Source organism: Coregonus lavaretus (assembly GCF_964263955.1).
Source record: "Coregonus lavaretus genome assembly, chromosome: 30".
NCBI classification, from domain to species: Eukaryota; Metazoa; Chordata; class Actinopteri; order Salmoniformes; family Salmonidae; genus Coregonus; species Coregonus lavaretus.
In genome coordinates, this window is record NC_140017.1 from 36,403,606 (window position 1) to 36,413,605 (window position 10,000).

Consider the following 10,000-nt stretch of genomic DNA (forward strand, 5'->3'; position numbering starts at 1 on the left):
CATAGCTGCCACAGCTTACCTCAATAGAGGGAAACCCCTGAAAAGAGTGTATCCCAGACGACAGGATAAACACACCCGAGCAGTGGAAAATACCTCAGGGTGATTCAGCCCAGCCAGTCTGCTCTGCTTTACCCCTGGCCCTGCCATGTCTCTGACATCATCTGTTAGTTAGTCTTGCATGGCTGTGGCCCTGGAGCCCTCTGACCCGGCCTTTGAACTGGAGCACATAGCAGCTCATGTCTGAGTACCCTACCTCTCCCCACCCTCTCCCTCTCTGCAGAGATATCACTCCCTTTCTCCATTTTTCCACAAATAAGGCAAGTCCCTCCCAGCTCTGAAATTTGGCACGGACACTTGAAATTCCATAGAGCAAAAAACGGACACACTTCTTTTCTGTTATCGCTCCCTTCGTGGCTCTCCTCACCTTCCATTGGAGGAGGTGGGGGGGTGGGGGGGGGGTCTCAGTTGCTTTCCTCTCACTCAATCTCTCCATTACATGCTTTTCATCCTTATCTCCCCACTCCTTCAACCCCTCCTCCCCCCACCCCCCCTCATTCTAGAACATTCTAAAACACGACATCCTGCATTCCGGATTCCATCCTGTACTCACCTGTTGAGGAAGGTGTTTCCGAAGGGGTTGAGCTTGCGAAAGGGTTTGTTGGGGTCAACGATGAGAGCGTTGCCTGGGATCACCCCCTCCACCTCACCGTGCATGATGGCTGTGAAACAGTCGGTGGTGGGCTCTGGCCCGATCCTGCTTCCTGGGATATCCTGCTCCAACAGATACCTGGTATACACACAGCAACAGGTCACCAGGTCAGCAAATGAGCAATGGTAGAGCAAATGTTCATCAAAATATTAGCGGTAAATCATGGCAACAAACTGAATGTTTTGCAGTACAACATGAAGGGCCCAGGTAGTTAGAGTCCGTTATAGGACACAGAGGTCCTTCCGAGACAGGTCATGTGATCAGGCCCTTCCTATAATTTCTAAAAGTTGGTCTGGAGTAGTTCAGGAGCAACTCCTGTCCCTACCTACCGTATAATCTGTAAAAGGTCTTACTTGATGACGGTAGTGTTGCCAGCGGAGTACTGTCCCACAACAAGCACCATGGACTACAGGTTAACCTGTATAGTGCCTTCACAAAGTATTCACACCCCTTGACGTGTTCCACATGTTGTTGTGTTACAGCCTGAATTCAAAATGGATTAAATAGATTTTCTTTCTCACCCATCTACACACAATACCCCATAATGTTTTTATAAATTTTTTCAAATTGATTGAAGATGAAATACAGAAATATCTTGTTACTAGACAGCCATTTTCAAGCTGATTTAAGTCAAAACTGTAACTAGGCCACTCAGGAACATTCAATGTCGTCTTGGTAACTCCAGTGTATATTTGGCCTTGTGTTTTAGGTTATTGTCCTGATGAAAGGTGACTGTCTCCCAGTGTCTGGTGGAAAGCAGACTGAACCAGGTTTTCCTCTAGGACTTTGCTGGGCTTAGCTCTGTTCCTTTTCTTTTTATCCTAAAAACTCCCTAGTCCTTATCGATGATAAGCATACCCATAACATGATGCTGCCACCACCATGCTTGAAAATATGAAGAGTGGTACTCAGTGATGTGTTGTGTTGGATTTGCCCCAAACATAACGCTTTGTATTCAGGACATAAAGTTAATTTCTTTGCAGTTCTTTCTTCTTGCAGTTTTACTTTAGGGCCTTATTGCGAACAGGATGCATGTTTTGGAATATTTTTGTTCTGTACAGGCTTCCTTCTTTTCACTCTGTCAATTAGGTTAATATTGTGGAGTAACTACAATGTTGTTGATCCATCTTCAGTTTTCTCCTATCATTAAACTCTGTAACTGTTTTAAAGTCACCATTGGCCTCATGGTGAAATCCCTGATAGGTTTCCTTCCTCTCCGGCAACTGAGTTAGGAAGGACGCCTGTATCTTTGTAGTGACTGGGTGTAATTAACAACTGACTTAGGAAGGACGCCTGTATCTTTGTAGTGACTGGGTGTAATTAATAACTGACTTAGGAAGGACGCCTGTATCTTTGTAGTGACTGGGTGTAATTAATAACTGACTTAGGAAGGACGCCTGTATCTTTGTAGTGACTGGGTGTAATTAATAACTGACTTAGGAAGGACGCCTGTATCTTTGTAGTGACTGGGTGTAATTAACAACTGACTTAGGAAGGACGCCTGTATCTTTGTAGTGACTGGGTGTAATTAATAACTGACTTAGGAAGGACGCCTGTATCTTTGTAGTGACTGGGTGTAATTAATAACTGAGTTAATAACTGAGGAAGGATGCATGCTTTCTACTTCTCAATTTTTATTCATTTAAAAAACATTCTACAAACATAATTCCACTTCAACATTATGGGGTATTGTGTGTAGGCCAGTGCAAAAAAAATCTCAATTTAATCCATTTTAAATTCAGGCGGTAACACAACTAAATGTGTAGAAAGTCAAAGGGTGTGTATACTTTCTGAAGGCACTGCATATAAACCTTACTATATGTAAACCTCACTGTATCTAAACCTCACTGTATCTAAACCTCACTGTACATAAACCTCGCTGTATATATTATCTTACTTGATGAAGGTCGTCTTGCCAGTGGAGTACTGGCCCACCACCAGCACCATGGGCTTGTTGTCGAAGTCTGCGTCCTCCAGAGAGGGGGAGTGGAAGTCCTGGAAACCATAGAACTGCTCCAGGGGGAGGAGCTTCTGACGGTACAGAGACTTTAGCCCCTCCGTTACTGTCCTGATCACCTCAGGAGTTTTCTTCACTTCTTTACGGCCCCAACGAGACATCCTGATTGGCTGACTGGCTGAATGATTGGCTGATTGGTTGATTGATCGTTGCCCTTCAAGAGGATATTATCTACCTAGAGGAATGTGAGGGAGCTTGGGAGTTCAGTAAATTATCTGTGGGAGTGAGTGTGTGTGTGTGTGTGTGTGTGTGTGTGTGTGTGTGGGTGTGTGTGTGTGGGAGTGTGTGTGTGTTGCGTCTGTGTTTCTTGAGGGTGAACCTGGGAGCGTTTTCAGGTGTTTCCTGTGCTAATGTGAACTCTTCTCCTCTGAGCCTCTTCTCAGCGGGCCACTCACAGGATGGTACTGAATGTTACTGTACGGCTGCTTAATGTCGTTATAGCTCTGGTCTGGGTCTTCACTCTTCTACACAGTCACCACTCTTGACTCCTGAAAGAAAACCAGAAACCAGCAATGAAACGTAAATGATGAACATATCTCTAGAAAGACACGGACACACTGCTGCAAAAGAACACCCTAAATGTCAACATGTTCCAGTGCCATTCTGTAGTGACATGAAACTACTAGAAACGACCTCGAACAGAGAGTCTGTTCAGAACACCTTACACATACAGAACATACAGGTAGACACCTTACACATACAGATCATACAGGTAGACACCTTACACATACAGAACATACAGGTAGACACCTTACACATACAGAACATACAGGTAGACACCTTACACATACAGAACATACAGGTAGACACCTTACACATACAGAACATACAGATAGACACCTTACACATACAGAACATACAGGTAGACACCTTACACATACAGAACATACAGGTAGACACCTTACACATACAGAACATACAGGTAGACACGTATAGGGGCCTAGTATAGAACAGCTATGATACTCAAGAATAGGTCAGTGGGATTTCAGGTCTATGCATACAATTCTGTCTGCAACATTGTGAATATTACACCCTACTGAACACAGCCTACCTGCCTGCCTGACTGACTGCCTGCCTGCCTGCCTGCCTGCCTGCCTGTCTGACTGAATGACTGCCTGCCTGAATGACTGCCTACCTGCCTGCCTGAATGACTGCCTGCCTGCCTGCCTGCCTGCCTGCCTGCATACCTGACTGAATGACTGCCTGACTGAATGACTGCCTGACTGAATGACTGCCTGCCTGCTGCTGTGACTTTTCCTACGGACGTGGAGTCAGACCCACCGGGAAACTTCAGTGCATTGTCTGGAAACTACAGAACATTGTCTGGAAACTACAGAACATTGTCTGGAAACTACAGTGCATTGTCTGGAAACTTCAGTGCATTGTCTGGAAACTACAGTGCATTGTCTGGAAACTTCAGTACATTGTCTGGAAACTACAGTGCATTGTCTGGAAACTTCAGTACATTGTCTGGAAACTACAGTGCATTGTCTGGAAACTTCAGTGCATTGTCTGGAAACTACAGTGCATTGTCTGGAAACTTCAGTGCATTGTCTGGAAACTACAGTGCATTGTCTGGAAACTTCAGTGCATTGTCTGGAAACTACAGTGCATTGTCTGGAAACTACAGTGCATTGTCTGGAAACTTCAGTGCATTGTCTGGAAACTACAGAACATTGTCTGGAAACTACAGTACATTGTCTGGAAACTTCAGTGCATTGTCTGGAAACTATAGTGCATTGTCTGGAAACTTCAGTGCATTGTCTGGAAACTTCAGTGCATTGTCTGGAAACTACAGTGCATTGTCTGGAAACGTCAGTGCATTGTCTGGAAACTACAGAACATTGTCTGGAAACTACAGTACATTGTCTGGAAACTTCAGAACATTGTCTGGAAACAACAGAACATTGTCTGGAAACGACAGAACATATAGTGCGACAGAAACTATAGTGCATTGTCTGGAATCTTCAGTGCATTGTCTGGAAACTTCAGTACATTGTCTGGAAACTACAGTGCATTGTCTGGAAACTTCAGTGCATTGTCTGGAAAAGACAGTGCATTGTCTGGAAACTACAGAACATTGTATGGAAACTACAGTACATTGTCTGGAAACTTCAGTGCATTGTCTGGAAACTACAGAACATTGTCTGGAAACTACAGTACATTGTCTGGAAACTTCAGTGCATTGTCTGGAAACTATAGTGCATTGTCTGGAAACTTCAGTGCATTGTCTGGAAACGTCAGTGCATTGTCTGGAAACTACAGAACATTGTCTGGAAACTACAGTACATTGTCTGGAAACTTCAGAACATTGTCTGGAAACAACAGAACATTGTCTGGAAACGACAGAACATATAGTGCGACAGAAACTATAGTGCATTGTCTGGAATCTTCAGTGCATTGTCTGGAAACTTCAGTACATTGTCTGGAAACTACAGTGCATTGTCTGGAAACTTCAGTGCATTGTCTGGAAAAGACAGTGCATTGTAAGAGCATGTCTGGAAAAACCTGGTGTTCCCTTGCAGTGGAAACACTAACACACACACACACACACACACACACACACACACACACACACACACACACACGCAGCCCTGCATCCACACCTTAGTAGCCTACCTCATTTCCTTACATTGAAATGAGTAAAGACATCCTTCTTTCCAAGAGGATGTTTGTTCTCAGGGGGACGTTAAACGAGTGAATGATTATCAAATTGTTCGCACAATGAAACGCTGTTGGAGAATGTTGGAACACACACACACCGATCCTCTGTACATGCATAGACACAGTCAGCCCTTTCATCCGTGGGTTGTTGATCACCAGTCTGCTCTGAGAGAGCAGGTCATTAGAGGAGTCAACTACTGAATGGTGCTGTATGCTCCAAGAGAAGAACTACATCTGATAGGTATGAATGGTGCTGTATGCTCCAAGAGAAGAACTACATCTGATAGGTATGAATGGTGCTGTACGCTCCAAGAGAAGAACTACATCTGATAGGTATGAATGGTGCTGTACGCTCCAAGAGAATAACTACATCTGATAGGTATGAATGGTGCTGTACGCTCCAAGAGAAGAACTACATCTGATAGGTATGAATGGTGCTGTACGCTCCAAGAGAAGAACTACATCTGATAGGTATGAATGGTGCTGTACGCTCCAAGAGAAGAACTTCATCTGATAGGTATGAATGGTGCTGTAATGTAACTGTGTGTGGTGATCGTCAGATCAGATTGCACCTCCTGTCTTTATCTCGCTCTTCCTTTGCTGGTAAGAGCTACAGTGAGAGAATAAAGATCAGATCAGTCACACATCAGTAGATGTGAACTCATCTGTGGAAGAGAGAGAAAGCGAGAGAGAGCGAGAGAGAGACGGAACTTCCTGGACCAAATTTTTCCCTGCAATAGTGAAGGTGTAAACTTAGCAGTAGGAAGCCTGAATAGTATATTTAACATATCAAATATATATTAAGACAATTAACAGCAATGAGAAATGGTTTGATGAAGAGTGCAAAAACCTAAGAAAGAAATTGAGGAACCTATCCAACCAAAAAAACAGACCCAGAAAACCAGATTGTAGGCCTTTATTAAAAAGTAGAGATACACTAAGAAAAAAGAAGGAACAGCATGTCAGAAAACAGCTCAATAACCACGTTTCCATTCACAGTTCTTATGCGAGTAAAGTCATTCCCTATAAAAAAAAATAATAATAAAATCACGACAGCTGTGCTGGAGACAGGAAGTTTCGGTACAATTTTATAAATGCCCACAGATAATTTGTTCGTTCGACGTGGTGGGATCTTTTTGTGTCGGTAAAATTAATAATGCACGAAATGGCGGTGGAAACGCCTTTATGCACAGATATTGAAATACTAACCATCATATTGAAGTAAACCTGGAGTCATGCGATATGGTGTGTGGTCCTCCCACTACGACTCGAGAAACCATGCAGTTTATTAGGCTACAGATGAAATAAGTTTTGATGAACTTCACAGGGTGGTGAAAGTGCACAGTGATGAGCTTGATGCTCCTTTCAATAAATATCGAGGGTCTTATTCTGGTGACATGATGATCGATGCTTGACTGCCGTTTGACAAATAAAAATATTCTCGCTCATGTCCATAATAATCTCATCATGTAGACTAGTTTACCTGCACTGTATCTGCCAGTGGTTGGCTGGAGCGCACCTGCCAAGACCAGAGTAGGAACATCTGCTATTTAACGCAACAGTTTTAGTGTCAAAACTATCGGAAATGTTTAAAATGAGATGGAAACAAATTGAACTCGATTTTTAATCGGTACATGAAAACTTTGTGCACTACATCATCACGCAACAATATCCTCAACAAGTCCTTTTGGCGGAAACAGGAAACACCACTGGTGGGGAAATTATATATAATATTGTCTTTATGCTGATTTCAGAATATTTGCATGAAAATCTGTCGCCAATTGGATGGAAACCGAGCTAGAGAGATTGAATAATCCAGAGTATCAAGTCACTTCTGGGAAACACTGAACAAACAACAACACAAAGAGCCAAAATGGAGATGTATGGATACACCACTTCTCCAACTTTTTTCGGCCATATAGCAAAGAGCAAAAATATATACATGATAATTTACTAAACATAAAATCAACTATTAAAGACTACCAGAACCCACTGGATTCTCCAACTACAGGACTAAATACAAACCCTCCAACCCAAAAAGGCCTGTGGTGTTGATGGTATCCTAAATTAAATGAAAAAATAAACAGACCACAAATTCAAGTCGGCTATATATAAACTCATTAACATCATCCTCAGCTCTGGCATCTTCCCCAATATTTGGAACCAAGGTCTTATCACCCTAATCTACAAAAGTAGAGACAAATTTGACCCCAATAATTACAGTGGAATCTGTCAACAATAACCTCAGGGAAATCCTCTGCAGAATCATCAACAGCAGACTCCAACATTTCCTCAGTGTAAACAATTGTCAAATTGGCTTCTTACCAAAATACCGTACAACAGACCATGTATTCACCCGGAACACCCTAATTAACAAACAAACAAACAAACCTAAACAAAAAAAACTTTTGACTCAATTTGGTATGAGAGTCTGCTGTATAAACTGATGGAAAGCGGTGTTGGGGGGAAAACCTACGATTTCATCCAAATCAATGTACACAAACAACAAGTGTTAAAATTGCCAATAAACACATAGACAGGGCCGTGGGGTGAGACAGGAACGCAGTTTAAGCCCCACCCTCTTCAACAGATATACAGTGAGCTCCATAATTCACTGGACAGTGACCATTCTTTTGTTATTTTGGTTCTGTACTCTAGCACTTTGAGTTTGAAAGGATACAATGACAATGAGGGTGAAGTGCAGACTGTCAGCTTTAATTTGAGGGTATTTTCATACATATCGGATGAACCGTTTACGAATTATAGAAGCTTTTGTACATGGTCCCCCCCATTTTCGGGCATCAAAAAACATTGGACAGTTTAACATAATGTAGAATAAAGTAATCATTGTTAATATTTGGTCGCATATCCTTTGCTTGCAATGACTGCTTGAAGTCTGCGATGCATCTCCATCACCAGACGCTGGGTATCTTCCCTGGTGATGCTCTGCCAGGCCTGTACTGCAGCCATCTTCAGTTCCTGCTTGTTTCTGGGACTTATTGCCTTAAGTCTCCTCTTCAGCATGTAAAATGCATGTTCAATTGGATTCAGATCTGGTGATTGACTCGGCCAGTCAAGGTTTTTCCACTTTTTGGCCATCAAAAACCCCTTTGTTGCTCTAGCAGTATGTTTAGGGTCATTGTCTTGTTGCGTGATTAAGTGCCGTCCAATGAGTTTGGAGGCATTTGGTTTTATCTGAGCAGATAAAATATTTCTGTAGACTTCAGAATTCATTGTTCTACTTCTGTCTGCAGTCACATCATCGATGAAGACAAGTGAGCCTGTTCCACTGGCAGCCATACAGGCCCAAGCCATAACACCCCCTCCACCATGTTTCATGGATGAGGTGGTATGCTTTGGATCATGGGCATTTCTTTTTTTTTCTCCACACTTTTGTCTTTCCATCACTCTGGTACATGTTAATCTTTGTCTCATCTGTCCACAATATTTTTTTCCAGAACTCTTGGGGTTCTTTTAGGTGCTTTTTAGCAAACTGTAATCTTGCCTTTCTGTTCTTCAGGCTTATCAGTGGTTTGCATCTTGTTATGTACCCTCTGTAGTCTTGCTGGTGTAGTCTTCTGCGTATGGTAGACTTTGACACATCTACACCTGCATCCAGGAGAGTGTTTTTGATCTGTTGGGCTGTTATCAGGGGTTTTTTCTTCACCATAGAGAGTATTCTCCGGTCATCCACTACAGTGGTCTTCCTCTGTCTACCGGGTCTTTTGACATAATTGAGTTCACCGGTTGTTTTTTTCTTGTTAATGATGAACAAAACTGTTGACTTGGGCATGGCCAGGGTTTTTGCAATGTTCCTGAATGATTGATTTTCATTTCTGAGCCTTATGACGGCCAACTTCATTTGCATCGACACTGCTGTCTTCGTCATGTTGTCACAACCCAATAACAACCTCCAAAGGCAATAGCAACGTCTAGAATCATTACTATTCATCAACAGCTCTCCTGCATTCACTAACGACACAAATGAATACACCTGCCTAACGACACACATCTATGAAGCCAATTTAACAAATACTTGTAGTACCTTAAAATGGGGGGGGGGGGGGGCATGTACAAAAGGTGCTGTCATTTCTAAACGGTTCATCCGATATGTATGAAAATACCCTCAAATTAAAGCTGACAGTCTGCACTTCACGCTCATTGTCATTGTATCCTTTCAAACTCAAAGTGCTAGAGTACAGAACCAAAATAACAAAACAATGGTCACTGTCCAATGAATTATGGAGCTCACTGTATATCAACGAATTGGCGAGGGCACTAGAACAGTCTGCAGCACCCGGCCTCACCCTACTAGAATCTGAAGTCAAATGTCTACTGTTTGCTGATGATCTGGTGCTTCTGTCCCCAACCAAGGAGGGCCTACAGCAGCACCTAGATCTTCTGCACAGATTCTGTCAGACCTGGGCCCTGACAGTAAATCTCATTAAGACAAAAATTATGTTGTTCCGAAAAAGGTCCAGTTGCCAGGACCACAAAAACAAATTCCATCTAGACACACAAAAATGAATATCTTAGCTCTTCTATGCAAGGCCCCTATACATTTGTATACCCCTGTATGTTCTGTATGTGTAAGGTGTAGTAGCTCAGCT

The 10,000-nt window shown here is 42.6% G+C and overlaps 1 protein-coding gene across 1 annotated transcript in view; it reads right to left on the reverse strand.

Annotated features, from left to right (window-relative positions):
* Positions 1-10,000, reverse strand: part of ehd2b (EH-domain containing 2b) — a 42,737-nt gene that overhangs the window by 23,050 nt on the left and 9,687 nt on the right. The window contains exons 2-3 of the mRNA XM_084148044.1: positions 2,607-3,214; positions 611-787 (exon numbers count right to left, since the gene is read on the reverse strand). Coding sequence (XP_084004170.1) covers positions 611-787; positions 2,607-2,827 — 398 coding nt within the window. The 5' untranslated portion in view covers positions 2,828-3,214. The remainder of the gene's footprint in view (positions 1-610; positions 788-2,606; positions 3,215-10,000) is intronic.